The sequence below is a fragment of the Acomys minous genome (genome assembly GCF_964271855.1).
Source record: "Acomys minous genome assembly, chromosome: 14".
NCBI lineage: Eukaryota > Metazoa > Chordata > Mammalia > Rodentia > Muridae > Acomys > Acomys minous.
Genome location: NC_140496.1, coordinates 6,238,982 through 6,256,263, shown reverse-complemented (window position 1 = coordinate 6,256,263; position 17,282 = coordinate 6,238,982). Strand labels below are relative to the sequence as shown.

Below are 17,282 nucleotides of genomic sequence, written 5' to 3'. Positions count from 1 at the left end.
TACATAATAAATAAATTAAATTAAAATTTAAAATGAAAAGAATATATTTTCTGGCCTTGGAGCAGGGTGTCTTCTTTCCTCAACTCCTATTATCCTTAGGTTTCATCTTTTCGTGGTGTTCTTGATTTCTTGGATTCTTGGATGTTTTCTGTCAGGAATTTTTCTTTTCTTTTTTTTTTTTTTAAGTTCTCTCTTTCCAGGCTTTCCTTTGTTTTTGCTTTTATCGCTGTTTTCATTTTCATCTTCAGATCGTGAACCGTTTTTTTTTTTCTTTCCCACCTGACTGCATTTTTCTGAATTTCTTTCAGTGATTTCTTCATTTCCTCTCTATAGGCCTCTGTCATGGCCTCTCTGAGGTCCTCAAACTGTTTGGCTCTATCTTCCTGTATTTATTTATAGATTTTATTTGTTTCCTCCATTATCATCTTCATTATGAAGGATTTGAGGTCATTTTCTTGTGCTTCAGTTGCGTTTGAGTTTCCATGGCTTATTCCTTTGGGATAACTGGGTTACAGAGATGCCATATTATTTTGGCTTTTGTTGTTTGTGTTTTTACGTTGTACTTTAAGTCATCTTGCTGTTTCTGGTGTTCGGTGGTAGTTTCTGGTGTCCTTCACTGGCCGTTGAGAGCAGTTCGTAAGTGAGTGGCTCTAGGTTGAGACCCCTCACCTGTGGGGATCAGGGAACCCTTCGTGGATTATGTAGGTGACCTGGGTTCAGCTCTGGGAACTTTCTGTGGTTTGTCTGGGTGGCCTGAGGTCAGATCCACTTGTGCGCTACACTGTAGGGGCTCCTCTGAGCTCTTAAGACCCAGACACTGTCATATTGTGGCCCACAGTTCTGTCTGAAACCCAGGGCACAGGTGCTGTTCACTGCCCAGCATGTGGCTGGCTCGGCTTTGGAGCCTTCATCTGTGCCTGCTGGGGCCCGGGAGCTCTCCCTGGTTTGGTCAGGTAACCTGAGGTCAGATCCACCCGTGCAGCCTCAGACCCTGTGTGCTGCAGCACGCCGTTCAGCCCAAGACAGAGTGCCGGTGCAGCTCACAGGCCGGAGGGTAGCTAAGCTTTGGAGACATGCACATGTCCGCCTGAGCCCTGGAGCCTCTGCAGACCAGCAGGGTGATCTGAGGTCCTACGGTTCAATCAGAGAGTGCCGGTACAGTGAGCTAGTCTGCACTTGGCTGGACCTTGGAGAAGGTGCCCGCACCCATCTGGGCCCTGGGGCCCACTGTGGATTGGTGAGGTGGTCCGAGGTCAAGTCCACCCGTTCCCTGGGCTCTTCCGTGAGCCAGCAGATCCAGATGCTGGCACTCCACTGCCCACAGTTCAGCCTGAGATACAGAGCACACATGCAGGTCACAGGCGAGTTGATGACCAGACTCTAGGGACTGGGCACCCGCCTGCAGGGAACCGAGGACTCCTCCGTGAACTAGCCAAATGGCCCAAGGCCAGACCTACCTGTACTCCACACAATGTGGACCCCTCTCCCCCAGGGCTTTTTGGGTCTTGTGGTCTGTAGGTCCCAGCTAGCTCCCTAGACATAGTCCTGCCAATCAGACGCAGTGCGTGCATGGTTGGTGCCTCCGTCTCGGAACCTCCTTTTTTTTTTTTTTTTTTCAATTTGAACTCATGGTGTGCACATGCTAGGAAAGCACTCTACCACTAGGTTGCATCTCTGACCCCTTAATTCCTTTTAAAGAAGTCTTCTTTTCTTTTTCTGGTTTGGTTTAATTGGTTAGTTGGTTTTTTTTGAGACAGGGTTTCTCTGTCCTAGACTCAATTTGTAGACCAGGCTGGCCTTGAACTCACAGCAATCTGCCTGCCTCTGCCTCCCTGAGTGCTGGGATTACAGGTGTGTGCCTGGCTTTTAAAGGAAGTCTTATATCATTGCTACAAAGCAGACAGCAAATCCTGTGTCTTGGGGAGTCACTGGAATAATAGCATCTAAAGTAGAGCTTGGTGTCTGTGGTAACAAAGCTCAGCATGCTCTGCTGCCACCCTTCACATGTGACATAGTGGATAGCGCTCCTCCTTGGAAAGCCTTGAGCTAGCCAGTCAGGTGAAGATGGTACCGCTGGTGCTTACTTAGATCAGATGCTTCCACCGCAGGAATGAGAAGACGGAGGCCCATGCACAGCAGTCCTCCACCTGCTGAAGGCTGCTCTTCTCTGTGAACTCGGTGTGTGCCTCTAGAGCTGGGGAAGGCCTCTTCCTGCAGAGAGGATTTCAATACTAAATTGGTTGCTCCTAAAGAAGAGGGTACTCCCACTACTAGGGTATCTTTCCTTCCTGTTTCCTTCCTGTGTGGAAAGGCTGCACTGGCCAAATGACCAGTAGAGAGGCTAGTGGTCCTGGTGTCTGTTTCCTCTTTATTTGGTTGCCTGACTGACTTTCTCTCTCTCTCTCTCTTTCTTTCTTTCTGAGACAGGGTTTCTCTGTGTAGCCTTGGCTATTCTAGAACACATTTGCTCTGTAGACCAGGCTGGCCTCAAACTCACAGAAATCCACCTGCCTCTGCCTCCCCGAGTGGTAGGATTAAAGGTGTGAGCCAAGGGGAGAGAGGGAGGGTGTGAGCCACCACTGCCCAGCGGTTCTTTTTTTTTGTTTTGTTTTTTCATATTTTATTTTATGTATGTGGCGTTTTGCCTGCATGTATGTCTGTGCACCAGATGTGTTCAGTGACTGTGGTAGCCAGAAAAGGGTGTGAGAGACCCTAGAACTGAAGTTACGGACGGTTGTGAGCCACAGTGCTGGGACTAGAACCCAGGTCCTGTGAAGAGCAGCAGCCAGTGCTCTTAACTGCTGAGTGGTCTCTCTAGCCCCGCCACTTAGGAAGTATAAAGATGAAAGTCACAACCCAGGAGCTAGTGGCAGGGAGCTGCTAGGTTGTTAGAGTCTCACTTCCTGCCTGCATTTCTTTCGAGGAAGTACCTGGATGTACCTGGGTTAGTAGGTTTCGGGGTTAGGGCTGAGGTAACAGTGGCACAAGCTGGATCTCACCTGTCTTGTGGGGCAAGCTTCAGCTCTGGGTGTTGCCCTCACCTGGGCCCCTCAGCAGTTAGTAGTCCTGGGATCTGCCACTGCCTGGTGACTATGAGCAGGAGTTCTGCAAGTATAAGTAGGCGGGGTTGTTACTTTCGTGGTGGTAGTGCAGCCCTCTCTAATCAGGAGGGTCCCGGGCTACAAGTGAACCAGACAGGGTTGGGGGGGGGGGTGAGGGGGTTTGAGATAGGGTTTTTCTGTGTAGCCCTGGCTTTCCCTGGAACTCACTCTGTAGCCCAGGCTGACCTTGATACTCAAAGATCTACCTGTCTCCGCCTCCCAAGTGCTGGGATTAAAAGTGTACACCACACCAGAAAAACACTATTACATTTAAGTGGAAATGGGGATGCTGGGCAGAGGGGTGGCACTAAGGTTAAGACATTTCTGAAGGGAAATGTCTTCTACTTTGTGGAGTAGAAGCTGTGCTGTTTCCTCTTCCTCTGACTCTTTCTTCAGCTATCTATCTCTTAAGTAAACTGTCAGCCAGTGCTCTGGCTTCCTCGTCTCTTTCTCCCAGCAGCATGGCTGGGGAAGGGTGCCAGCCTGAGCTCTGAGAACCCCTCTGTGATTGCAGCCGGCAAGCTGAACCACCAAAGAAGGAGACCACTTCTGTGGGGCCACAGGTGAAGCGAGCCGATGAGTGGAAGGACCCTTGGCGCCGATCCAAGTCTCCCAAGAAGAAGCTTGGTGTGTCAGTTTCCCCAAGCCGGGCACGAAGGCGTCGCAAAACCTCTGCCTCATCAGCTTCTGCTTCCAACTCCTCCAGGTATAACGGGGACCTGTAAGGATGGGGCTTGAACTCTAGTGTGACTATATGAGGACGTGGGTGGGGGGGTCTTTACCTGAGGAGGGAGTTCCAGACAGAGTCTGGGAAGAACCTGGGGTGCTAATGGGACAGATACAGGAACACAGCCATGTGAACACCCGGGTCAACTTGAAAACTCGCACTCTGGCCTTGTCCAGCAGTCAAACTAGTCTCTGGGTTACCCAGTAATCATGGGCACCCGGTCCTGGTCTCTACCACGTTGCTCTGAGTGGTGGTGCTGCGGTGTATAGACATCTCATGATCTTCTCTGCCTCACTGTGCTGTCTGTGAATGTGCATATGTCTGTATGTAGCCATGCTCTCTCACTGCACTAAAAGAACAGTAGCTCAGCATATCCCACTGGTGCAGTAGTGAAGGCCACCTTTTGCTACTTCTGTTCTGTCCATTGGCCCTAGGTCATCTTCACGGTCTTCATCCTACTCTGGCTCTGGTTCATCCCGGTCCCGGTCCCGGTCCTCATCCTACAGCTCCTATTCCAGCCGCTCTTCCAGACACAGCTCCTTCTCAGGCAGCCGGTCCAGGTATGTCCCAGCCTGCTGAGTTCCTAGCAGGTACGTGAGCACAGGCACTTGGGACAGATCAAGTAGCTGTGCCTCTCTGCAGTGACAGGGTTCCTGGGTGCCTGCTTCCAAAGTATTTCAATAAACTGCACACTGAGGAGCAGTTTGGACTGAGATGCCAGTTAGGGCACACTACAGGTGCTGCACCTAGGGCCGCTCATTGAGTGAGTGGCGAGAGTGACTATGCAGAACCTCCATCATCCCAGAAAGTCCTGGGAGGGTCAAGCAAGTTTCTGTTGAATTTTCCCCCATTGAAAACAGACACTCCTAGAACTTAGACAAAAATTCTACCAGCATAACCGTCCACATTCCCCCTGACCTGCCCCTACAAAACCCTGACGGCTTGGTCTTCTGCCAATGGAAGGTGCTCTTTTCCTCAGTCAGGCTGGCTTGAGGGGTAAGGTTAGTGCCCAGTGGTCCAGTCCTGACCTGACCTGATCCTCCATTGTGGACCCTCCCAGCACTGTCATCACCATAACGAAGCTCTTGAGAAGGGTCGAAACTTTGGCATGGCGTAAGACTGACAGGGTGTGTAGGTAGGGGTCACAATGCTGTCATTAATTGGTGCACATAAAGACACACAGTCCTCTGCTTTGGGACATATTCTCACTAGGTATTTTTGTGGGAATGAAGTGTTCTGTCTGTCCCTTGGTGTTATCTGGTGTCGTTTGTGATGTTACCCCTTCCTGGCACATGGTCTTGCTTGTATTTCTTTAAGGAAATCTTGAGATTTAATCTCTCACTGGCGTCAGGCTCTCACTGTGTAACCCTAACTGGCCTGGAACTCTCTGTGTATTAGACTAGGTAGGCCTCCCACCTATCTCTGCCTCCCGAGTGCTAGAAGTAAAGAAGTAGCCATCATACCCAGCTGGGTTTGCTTTAGATGTAATGAGAAGATTAGAGCACAGCTCTGAGGTCATCTGGTGCTCACTAATGGCTTTTGTCAAGTGTGGAGTAAATTATACGTGGGTCTGTTTTCATGAACATTACCAGAAGCGGGTAAAGTAGCCTTTCTCTGCAGGTGTGTAGGCCATCTATAGATGTCCTGGCACATACCCTAGCCTCTGTAAAATATGAGGCTAGAGAAATTTAGGACTCAGTGTGGAGAGAAAGTTGTGTATGTGATCTTCGCTCTAGGCAAGCCGCTGATAATGGCAGAAGTGGGGCAGGGGGTGGAGCTCCGTACTTATCCCGTACCCTAAGGTTAGGGCCTTGGATCAAGGAGGCAGCTGAAACAGGCCAGAGAGGGAAGGTCTCCAGGTTTCACTCTGCAGTTGTTTCTGGGCCCTTCCTGGTGAACCCAGCACAGGGCACAAGGACCCATAGCAGGCAGGACACTGGAGGTCCTACGGTCATCCCAGGAAGGACAAGGTGACACTGTAGGGAGATCAGTGGGGTGCTCCACCATCCCGTCAGCTGCTGCGGAAGCTTCACTGTGTTCTTACCATTGCCCACAGAGCTTCCTAGCTATCCCCACTGTCGGCGCTCCCTGTTCAGTAGCTTAGCCTCCCGTGGCACTGTCCTCCTCCATGCCTGTGGGTCCGGAAGTCCTCCTTTGAAGGGAGGAAGGAGACCTTGGGGCTCTGCAGCTATCCTTCCTGAAGTTCATCTGCAACAACCCCTCCAGAACTCGCAGATATGCTGAGAAAGGAGCGCAGACTGAGGGAGGGGAGTCTGGCACACTGCCACTTGCCCGCTGTGGCTCGGAGGGTCCCTTGGGTTGCGCTCTTCCCTGGTCGTCCTATAGTGCTTGTCCATGGGACGAGGCCATGAGAGGGAATGCTGGGTTTCCTGGGCACCTGTCTCTGGAAGTGGAAGCGTGAAGGATTGCAGGCACCAGACCCAGTGCTGGCCCCTAGCTAGAAGTAATGGGCAGGTAACATGGGCCAACCCAACCCTTTTATCCTCTTGACTAAAGTGTGACCTCACTGTCAGAACTCCATCCTGGAAACTCCGCCTGGACCCAGCCCCCTTTCCTGGGCTCTTTGTCTACCCTGCTGACACCTGACACTCGTGTGGAAATCATCCGGTCATAATCTCCTCCCAGCTGTACACTCCCTGCTTATGTCATGCTGTCACTGCTTGGGGACCTCTGTGCTTGTGCCTTTGTCTGCTAACCAAGTGCTTGGGACCCTCAACCAGTTCTTCCAATGCCCCAGCTACTTAAGTGTCTCAGATCCCACACTTAGCCAAAGCCATATTTATCCATGTGCCCTTTCCTGCACACAAGCACCCACGCCCTCCCCAGGCTGCACGCTGGCTACCCTTTCCTGTTGTCTTGAGTGTGTGTTTATCAGATGGTGACACAGCTGAGCCTGAACCTAAGTTCTCTGTGGATCAGGACCATGTCCTAGGGGATGTGCCAGCCCCAGCCAGTGAGGGAATCTGTCAAGCACCAGACTTCCTCCTCACACTCTCTTTGTTCCCCAGGTCCCGGTCCTTCTCCTCGTCCCCATCCCCGTCTCCCACACCTTCCCCACACAGACCTCCAGTCAGAACCAAGGGGGAGCCGGCCCCGCCTCCCGGGAAAGCAGGGTGAGTCCTGAGCCCCCCTAGGTGGCCGTGGTGCTCCACCTCAGTGGAGTCTCCAGGGCTTCCGGCCTCCTCCACTATCTCTTCCTGTCCCGCGCTTGAACTAGAAGTGAAGCCGCCTCCAAAGGGTGGCAGATATGGCTCCCAGGAGGTGGGCGGAGGCACAGGCTCAGCACCTGGTCTTGGGTCCCTGTGGCATAGACCTTGGCAGTCATGTGCCATGTCTGAACTGCAGAGCCCTGAGGTGTGGGTGCACTGAGCAGGGACCCTAGTCCTACCCTGCCTTGACTCTGCTGCTGCCTCACAGGGAGAAGTCAGTAAAGAAGCCAGCCCCACCCCCAGCCCCACCACAGGCCACCAAAACTACTGCTCCTGCCCCTGAGCCTGCCAAACCCGGAGATCTCCGAGAAGCCAGGAGGAAGGAGCGGCAAACCAGGACCCCCCCAAGGAGGTGAGCAGTGTTGGCGTGGCCAGCCCTGGTGCCGTTCTTCTTGTCCTTGGTGCTGCTGGGGAGTAGGTGCCGGAGCCTGGGGGGCGGGTGCATTCCCAGGACAGCAGCAGGGAGCAGAGGCCAACCTGGAGCAGGCCCGTTACCAGCCTGGTGTGCAGGAAGGCTCTGCCTCAGTCAGGGCTGCCTCTGAGGGGAACTATGCTGCTTGTGTTGCAGGCGGACGCTCAGCGGCAGTGGTAGCGGCAGTGGTAGCAGCTACAGTGGCTCCAGCTCCCGATCCAGGTCACTTGCTTGGTCCTCCCTATTGACCTTTTCCCTTCACCCAGGTGGGCTGACTGTTAGGGCTCATCAGTGTCCAAGGAGACACACAGCTCAGAGTGAATGTGGCCTCCCTTCACACAAGGACACCTAACCTTAGCCGAGCATGGTGGCACATGCCTTTACTCCCAGCACGTGGGAAACAGAGGCAGGTGGATTGCTGTGAGATCTAGGCCAGCCTGGTCTACGAAGTAAGTCCAAGACAGCCAAGGTAGAAAGGCCCTGTCTCGGGGGTGGGGGTGGGGGGCGGACCACCTAACCTTAAGGGACGAGACCTAGAGTGCTGTCTAGCTGGACAAAGCTGAGGCCAGTCCAGGTTCTGTCTACAGCTTCCCTGAGGATAGACTGGGCCTGTTGATCCCTGGTAGAGGGAGTTGGCCCTGAGGCAGTTAGGAGGAGGAGGAGCTCTTAAAACCAGAAAGGAGAAGATGGAATCAGCTTGGTGCTCTTAGCATTTTGTTGCCCAGCTTTCCCTGTGTCCTCAGACTCAGAGTTACAGTCTTTCTCTGAGGCTTTAGCAATCTAGACCTATGAGTAGGTTAGTTAGTTTGGGGTTTTTTGTGTTTTGTTTTGTTTTGTTTTTTGCTTGGAGGGTAGTGAGACAGGGTTTCTCTGAGTAGCCCAGGCTAGCCTCCATCCCTCAGAGAATCACCTGCCTCGTCCTCCAGAGTGCTGGGATTGAAGGTGTGCACCACCATGTCCGGCCTCTTTGTTTATAGGCCAGAAACCTCTTGGTTCTGACTTCTCTCGGCCTCTTTCCCTCTCTTCTGGCTCCTGAGGATCTTAGGAGGAGCTCGTTGTTGTGATGGATGTGTCCTGGCACTGCACTGTGCCAGAACTGTATCACCGTCTGCTCTCCACCCCATCCCATCCTACCCCTGTGCCCTGTTGCAGAGTGAAACTGCCACTACTGGTTTAATTTACTGTCATCCAAAATTGTTTTTGGTGGTGGTACTAAAGGTAAAACCCAGGGCCTTGCGTCTGTTCAGGTGCTCTACCACTGAGCTTCAGGGTCTTGGTTTTGGTTTGAGGTGGGAGTCTCCTTGTATTGCCCAGATGAACTAATCAGTCCTCCCAAGAAGCTGGGACCAGAGGCGCTCCAGCACACCTGCGGGCTGCCATCACCCTTTTTGTGCGATCCTGAAACCCATAGAGATCGCCCTCTGCCTCCCAACTTGCTGGGACTATGGACTGTGGCTTTGGTGCATCAACTAGTTTAAAGTTGTGTCCTTAGCACTGTTGGATGGGGCTCAGTCACATTTCCCTCCCTAGCACAGAGTGAGATAGAGACTCAGTTAATGACAACTGTCCTTTCACTGTATAGTACCTCTGAAAGTCCCCTGAGATTTCATACTCTGCCCAGCATGTGCATTCCGTAAATTTGGGAATTGGATAAAGACACGCCACGGAGACCCTCCCATCATCCTTGTAGCCCAGCCATCTTGCAGTCAGCGTGGGGCTGAGGGCACAGCTGTGCTTGTGTGTCTAGGTCCCTGAGCGTGAGCAGCGTCTCCTCAGTGTCCAGCGCCACCTCAAGTAGCAGCTCAGTGCACAGTGTGGACTCGGAGGACATGTATGCAGACCTGGCCAGTCCTGTGTCCTCAGCCAGCTCTCGATCCCCAACCCCTGCCCAGACCAAGAAGGAGAGAGGTAGGCAGGGCCCTTGCCCTCAGGGTGCAGGCTGGGGGGAAACTCAGATTTTGCTTTACTATGCAGTGTGTGTACACAGGAACCCATGACTGAGGATTTGTCATGACAGGGAAATCTAAGAAAGAAGACGGAGTAAGAGAGGAAAAGCGCAAACGGGATCCATCCACACAGCCACCCAAGTCCTCTAAAGCCCCAGCAGGTGGGAAAGCCTCCCAGCAGGCAGCAGCCCCCCAGCAGGCGGCCCCCGGGCAGCCCCAGCAGGGCTCCTTTGTTGCCCACAAGGAGATAAAGCTGACACTGCTGAATAAGGTGAGACCACAGGGACAGGCCTGTGTTGCTGCTGGTGACCCCCACCCTGCCCCTGAACTGAGAGAGGCCCAAGGGACCTCAGCCGTCCACCAGCACAACCAGAGGTCGGCACCTCAGGTGCCTTGTGCCTGTTCCTGCAAGCAGGCCAGCCTGGGTCCTGTCCCCACCCCAGCATCAGGTGGTCAAAGCTCTGCATATGTTGGCAAGACCAAGGCTTTCTTATATAGCACAAAGGGCCATGTCACATGGTGGTGGCAAGGGTCACAGAACTGCTTTGGGGGGGGGGGGAGGTGCAAGAAAAGGATCATAGGAGCAAAGACCTGGTCTCCAGTAACAGCTGATACACCATCGCCTTGCCTTGCCTAACCACCACCCACGCCCTACCACTCTGTGCTGTTTCAGGCGGCTGATAAAGGAAGCCGGAAGCGCTATGAGCCATCAGACAAGGACCGACAAAGCCCTCCCGCCAAGAAGGCCAACTTGTCCCCAGACCGAGGTAAGCCTCCTAGGTCCAGGGCCTGAGGCCAACTGGATGCCTCACATAAGCCAGAAGGCCCACGTGCAGAGCCTTAACAGCAGTCTGTTCTGGAAACTATGGCGGACCCTGAGAACTCAACTGCTTTTGTTCTGTCACAAATACTGTTGTATACTGGGCGTGGTGGCGCACGCTTTTAATCCCAGCTCTCGGGAGGTCTACAGAGGCAGGTAGGTTGCTGTGAGTTCGAGGCCAGCCTGGTCTACAAAGCAAGTCCAGGACAGCCAAGGCTACACAGAGAAACCCTGTCTCAAAAAACAAATACTGTAGTGCTAGAGATTGCAGCAAAGGTTTTGCTGTAGCTCAGGCTTGTCTCCAGCTCATGATCCTCCTGCCTCAGCCTCCAAAGTGTTGGGAAGTTTTTAAGTAACAGTATGGGGATGTAGCTCAGTGGTAGAGGACAAGACCTTGGGTTTGACCCCAGCGCCATAAAGAATTACTGATAAGTCTCTGTATGTTGGCACAAATACAATTTGTTAATGATGAACAACCTTCCAGTACAAGCCAGAACAGTGGGTGGGGTGGGGAGTTGTGCTTCAATTGGTGGAGTGTTTGCACAAAAGCCCTGGGCTTGCTCCCCGGCACTACATAAAAAGTATGAAATGTGCTTCCAAGTCAGCCTGGACGACATGAAACAGCAGCAAAAGTCAGGGGCAACAAGCTAATGAATGCAAGTACATTTGCTCTTTCTAGGCAATTTCTAACACCCAAAGTCTTAGGGTCACTATTGCTGTTATGAAACACCATGACTAAAAGCAACTTGAAGAGGAAAAAGTTTATTTGGCTTACACTTCCACGCTACTGTTTTTTTGTGTGTTGTTTTAAGATTTACTTGCTGGGCGTGGTGGCGCACACCTTTAATCCCAGCACTCAAGAGCCAGAGGCAGGCGGATTGCTGTGAATTTGAGGCCAGCCTGGTCTACAGAGTGAGTCTAAGACAGCCAAGGCTACACAGAGAAACCTTGACTCAAAAAAAAAAAAATTTTTTTTTTTTTACTTACTATGTATATGGTGTTCTGTCTGCATGTGCACATACACGCCAGAAGAGGACACCAGTTGTCAGCATGGATGGTTGTGAGCCACCATGTGGTTGCTGGGAATTGAACTCAGGACCTTTGGAAGAGTAGCCAGTGCTCTTAACCTCTGAGCCACCTCTCCAGCCCCACACTACTGTTCTTCGTGGGAAGAAGTCAGGACAGGAACCTTGGGACAGACACTGATGCAGAGAGGCCCTGGAGGAGAATGGCTTAGTGGCTTGCTCCACTTACATTTTTTTGGTTTGGTTTAGTTTGGTTTGGTTTTTCGAGACAGTTTTTCTCTGTGTAGCTTTGAATGTCCTAGACTTGCTTTGTAGACCAGGCTGGCCCCAAACTCACAACGATCCGCCTGCCTGTGCCTCTCGACTGCTGGGATTACAGGTGTGTATCACCACCGCCCCACCTTGGATTCTTAAAACGCCCACTACCAACAGCCAGGTTTTAGGCATTTTCTCAATTGAGGGTCCCTCCTCTTGGTAATAAAAACCAACAGCACAGCCAAGAACCAGCCAGTGAAGCCTCACCCCAGACTGACCTAACTGCACCTCTACACACCTTAGGCTCATTGGGATGTGAGAAAAGTACAGTGTCTCTGAGTCATTGTTTAATCTTGGAGACCAGAAGGTCTTGGGGACCCCCTAAGATCTCCCAGGACACCCCATCTCAAGCCCAGCAGGAAAGATAGTGGAATCTTCCTGGTTAGCTTTGATAGGCAGAGCAAAAACCCACATTTCCTTCCTGAAAGCAGGTGTGAAGGAGGCTGGCTGCTGCAAGCTGGGCTCGCTGGGCCCATGTCTCTAACTAAGGCTTTGTAACCTGGAGGGACTTCTGTCCCCAGAGTCAGCGCCATGGCCACTGGGTCACCTGGACTGGTTCATGGTTAGGGCCTGCCCTCATCTCTCCACTGCCTAGCCCAGAGCGGTCCACTCTTGAGTTTGCTTCCAGTTCTAAACTGTCAAACCTGTGTGCTGCGGAAGAAGAGTCTCTTTAGAACGAGCAGCTCCAGGCCTGCACCACAGTCTCACGGCTCTGCTTTCCTGGGCAGCACTTGCCTTAGCCTTTTATAATGAGAAGCATGCCGATTTCCCTGGCGCTGACTTCCTGAGCAAGCAAGGACAGCACTCACCTCCCGATCCTCCTGCCTCTCCCTCCCAGTGCTAGGATTATAGCAAACCATGCTCAGCCACCTGACACTTGAGCCCTAGAGGCTGGGGGGGGGGGGCGCTACAGGTAGAGAGCAGTGGTTTTAACTCTGTCTCCTCATTGGCCAGGTTCTCGGGACCGGAAATCAGGAGGAAGATTGGGCTCCCCAAAGCCAGAGAGGCAGAGAGGCCAGAATGCTAAAGCACCTGCTGCTCCAACAGACAGGTAAGCTCTGCTTGTGTCCAGGACAACTGAGTCTTCAGAGATGTGGGATAGAGGGGGGTCGAGTGGGAAAGACGGAGAAGAGCCCTCATGCGCAACCTGAGCAGACAGCGTAATCCCAGCTTTGTTTTTGTTTTTGTTTTTTGAGACAGGGTCTCTCTGTGTTAGCCTTGGCTGTCCTGGAACTCACAGCAATCTGCCTGCCCCTGCCTCCCGAGTGCTGGGGTTAAAGGCGTGCACCACTGCCCAGCCCCTCGGCCTCATAATCCCATCTTGTTAAAGAGCCTAGACCAAGAGCTATGGGGTCTCAGGGTGGCTGTAGACTGGGGGTGCCTAGGAGAGGCTGCGGGCTAGTCGGGACCATCCTCGTCTCCAGAGGAAATGAGGAGCCCTAGGTGCTTACCCCAAGGCAGGCTTTTTCTCATCTACTGCCTCATGCCTTCTTAACCCTACAGGAAGCGTCCACTGTCACCCCAGTCTAAGAGCTCCAGCAAGGTCACCAGCGTGCCCGGCAAAGCCACCGACACTGCTGCTGCAGGCACTAAGTCAGGGAAGGCCAGCACATTGTCACGGCGGGAGGAGCTTCTTAAACAGCTTAAAGCCGTGGAGGATGCCATTGCTCGCAAGCGGGCCAAGATCCCTGGAAAAGTGTAGTGGGCCCAGCTCACTCCTGGAGGAGACTCTTAAATGTTTTTATAAAAAAAAAAAAAAAATAGGGTAAGCGCAGCCATTTTGGATTTTCCAGTCTTATTTTGGCTGTGATTCTTTTTAAAAATTAAAAAAGAAAAAAAAAAGTTTCTCAGCTGGGAAAGAAGCCACACACAAGATGAAGATGACGCTGAGTCCTAACCTCCCCACCAGACTGAACCAGCTCCTTCTAGAATAGTCTCCACGGACAGACCGACAGATGGACCGGTCAGCGCTGAGACAGGGAGTACCAGCTCTGTATAACTTAAGAGCTTCAGGCGCTCAGGGGCTGGGCTCGCACTCTCCTGCCTCCTGGGCTGCGTATTTTCAGCAGTCTCCTCTCTGGGGACAGGAAAGCGGAACACTTCCTGGACTACGGCAGCACCATCCCTTCCCTCCCCGGATCAGAAGTATATATATATTCTTGCTTAAAGTCTGATTGGGAAACATTTCCTGTCTTTTATTTTAAGCATCAAATTGTTCTAGTTGATTAAAAGGAAAAAACAGAAAAGAAAAAAAATTTTAAAGGCCAAGGGTATTGTTGGGGTGTCTGTCCAATGTGGAGGGTCTTTTTTGAGCGATCTCCTAAAATAAAATATTTTGATAAGCAGTTTCTGGTTCTGGTGGCGTCTGCGTAGGCCTGGGGTGCCTCCCCCTGGACACTCATGCTTTGTTTGAGAATGGTCCAAGCACGACTGTACCGCACCTGCACACGTGACAGTTCTCATAGATCTAAGGATTGAACTGACACCCGCCCCACCTCCAGTCTTCACCCAGGAATGGTCCCAGTGTAAGCTCCCCACAGCCTAGGGCTCCTGGGTCAGAGCAGCAATCAGCCTTGCTATTGACTGGGCCCCAGGCCCAGGAGCCATGCAGCCCACCCAGCAGCTCTAACAAGACCAACAGCAACCCCTGCCTGAGACCCCTCAGACCCAAGGTCCTCAGCCCTCCCACTCTTACCTGACCAGACAGGGCAGAATCTGTAGGGGCCACTGAAGCATGGTGTGGGCGGGCCTGCTCAACATCCTTCCTCCCGGGTGCGTTTCCAGTCTTGCCCAACTTGGGACTTCTGAATGAACCTCGGGAGCAAAGCCTACCCACCCTTTGCCTCCAACACTTGCATGTGCTCTGGCTTCCACACCCCACTCCTTCTCCATATTCTTCACACAGCCCTGGCCAGTGTCTGCCAGGAGCTGCACTCAGACCCCTGAGACTGCTCAACAGCCACCAGCGGACATGGTGAAATGCAGAGCAGCCTTTGGGTGGGAGGGAAGACAGGTGGGCACTGAGACCAAAGGGTACAGGACAGTCTGGGACCCAGCTTGACTGGCTGTCCTGCTGCATCTTAGGACATGCATGGGGTGTCACCTACAGCGTCAAGCTCTGACCAGTATGCCTGGGAGTCCCTGCATTTCAAGGGCTGGGCCGGCTGGATTGGAGCTGGGCATGGGATTAGCTGAGCAGAGACAGCTGCCAGCCACAAGTGTGAAACCATCGGACGAACAAGGAGCTGCTGTAAACCAGGATAAGAGGCCTGGTCAGCACTGCTGGGTTCCTCTTGGAAAATGGTCATAGCACACAGGTCCGCAGATGCCAGCCTCAGGACCTGGCAGCAGAAGGAACTTATGGGCTAGCACAGCCTCCATGAAATCCCAAGCTAATTACCTGGTGGGTGCATGGGCCTCTTTCCTCCTGAGACTGAACTCCACTCCGCTCCAATGCTGTCCCCTGTACCTTCCTCTCCGTCTTCAAAGCCCAGCTCCTGGAAAGCAGAGGTGGAGACAGGGCAGTGCGGGACTGTATTTAGGAATACCAGAGCAGAGCCAGGTGGTGGTGGTGGTGGCACACACCTTTAATCCCAGCACTAAGGAGGCAGAGGCAGGCAGGCAGGCGTCTGTGAGTTCGAGGCCAGCCTGGTCTACAAAGTACTTCTAGGACAGCCAGGGCTACACAGAGAAACTTGGTCTTGAAATCTAATTTTTTAAAAAAAGGATTACCAGATTCTGGGCAGGCTGGTCCCATCATGGCTAAACCCCAGCACTTCCAACATACTTGCTCTACACCCTGGGCCTTAGTTTCCCTGCCTGGGAAGTGGGGTAAAGCTCTTTAGTGTACGCACGTGGCAGTAGTTGAGCATGTCTCCAAAGTTCACGTCCCATCTTCTCCTGGGCCTGGGGTACAAAGTGGAACAGAGACAGGAGGTGGGTGCCTCCGTGGACCCTCCCACAGGTACTGCCTTGACAGAGGCCTTTCCTCAGGGAGCCACGTGGCCCCTCTGGGCTTCACTCTGGGAGACTAGAGGGACAGATGGTGGTTTAGTGTGGGTTCTTTGCTAGGCGTGGTGGTGCACGCCTTTAATCCCAACACTCAGAAGGCGGAGGCAGACACGGATAGATTGTTGTGAGTTCGACACCAGCCTGGTCTACAAAGTGAGTCCAAGACAGCCGAGGCTACACAGAGAGACCCTGTCTCGAAAAACCAAAAACAAAATATGGGATCTTCTCCTGGTATTCTTTTTTCCCATTTCTGTTCATACACACACACACACACACACACACACATTCACACATACACACACACTCACACACATACACACACACACTCACACATACACACATACACACACACTCACACACATACACACACACACTCACACATACACACACACACACACACACACTGTCCTTTCCTCTTTTTCTCAGGGCACTGGGCACCATTAAGACAGGTTGTATAGCCAGCCGGGCGTGGTGGCGCAGGCCTTTAATCCCAGCACTCGGGAGGCAGAGGCAGGCGGATCGCTGTGAGTTCGAGGCCAGCCTGGTCTACAAAGTGAGTCCAGGACAGCCAAGGCTACACAGAGAGACCTTGTCTTGAAAAAAAAACAAAAGCCAGGTTATATACAGAAAGACTCCAACCCAAGAGAGTCTGGGATGTCCTGAAGCCCCCCCCCCCTCGTCCAGGATGTAACTGGCCCAACTCTTCCCTCCTTCAAATCTACCTCCTTCCCACCTGTGTCTTGAAAAAAAAAAAAAGTCATGACTCAGAGACTCAGAATGCAGAAGGCCCACGGGAATCACGTCAAGGTGCCCAATGGTTAGGCAGAAAATCTGAGGCCTGGGAAACCCCACCCATGTCCCACAGGATCGTCTCCAAGGACCTGAAGGCCTATAGCTACAGTGAGATGTGTGGGTGTTGAAGAACATGTTGGTGGGCACGTGTGTGTGTGTGCCCAGAAAAACATCTGCCAGCAAGGGAGGGGCCTAGGTTGCACAAAACATCTCAGCCCCCACTTCGGGGGCCTTAGGAACATCTCTGAAGGGGCTCCTTGGCGCACTTAGCCAGACTCAGGCCCCACCTGGCGTTATTCTATGTGAGGGGAGGGGCAGGGAGTGTCCACCCCAGATTCTGGGAACAGGCCAGGAGCCTAGGGCTCCATGAATCTGGTGACAGCAATACTGTCAGCCTGCAGTGAGTGATTCAACTGGCCCCAGCCAGCTGACAGCACCACAGTGCCCTCGTGGTGGTCCTTCAAGTCAGTGAGCAGAGATGTTCCTTCATCCCTTCCGGATGTCACTCACAGGGCACCCTGATGTGCCTGCCACCTCAGCTCTGGGGCTGGGCCACAGCGGAGGCCGCACCACAGCCCCTGCCCTCACTTGCTGCTGCTTGTAAACGCTGAAGGACCACTGGCTACACTCCCTGGCAAACCCCGGACAGACGGGGAGGTGGCCAGAGCCCCAAGGGGCCCCAGGATAGAAGCCTACCCAGGATGACATTCAAACCGTAGGCATTTAAAACTTCTCAGGATCTGGCTCCTACTTTGTTCTTTTTTTTTTTTTTCAGGTAAACAAAAGCACCCACAGTACCCAGCCCACCCTGGGCAGCTGTGCTGCAGGGGATTGGGGGGGGGGCGGGGCGGGCACTGCAGGTGGTTTCACGCTCAAACAAGCTTCCCTCAGTAACTGCACTCA

At 52.8% G+C, this 17,282-nt stretch overlaps 1 protein-coding gene across 5 annotated transcripts in view; it reads left to right on the top strand.

The window, feature by feature from the left end:
- Positions 1–13,921, top strand: part of ZC3H18 (zinc finger CCCH-type containing 18) — a 46,874-nt gene extending 32,953 nt beyond the window's left edge. For 3 of the 5 annotated variants that reach the window (XM_084755983.1, XM_084755980.1, XM_084755981.1), the window contains 10 exons: positions 3,616–3,807; positions 4,263–4,388; positions 6,858–6,962; positions 7,267–7,410; positions 7,627–7,692; positions 9,218–9,378; positions 9,488–9,687; positions 10,090–10,183; positions 12,531–12,627; positions 13,080–13,921. In XM_084755983.1, the coding sequence (XP_084612109.1) occupies positions 3,616–3,807; positions 4,263–4,388; positions 6,858–6,962; positions 7,267–7,410; positions 7,627–7,692; positions 9,218–9,378; positions 9,488–9,687; positions 10,090–10,183; positions 12,531–12,627; positions 13,080–13,278 (1,384 nt within the window). In that variant the 3' untranslated portion in view covers positions 13,279–13,921. The remainder of the gene's footprint in view (positions 1–3,615; positions 3,808–4,262; positions 4,389–6,857; positions 6,963–7,266; positions 7,411–7,626; positions 7,693–9,217; positions 9,379–9,487; positions 9,688–10,089; positions 10,184–12,530; positions 12,628–13,079) is intronic. The other 2 variants (XM_084755984.1, XM_084755982.1) reach the window with 2 other exon arrangements.
- Positions 13,922–17,282: the final 3,361 nt, after the last annotated feature.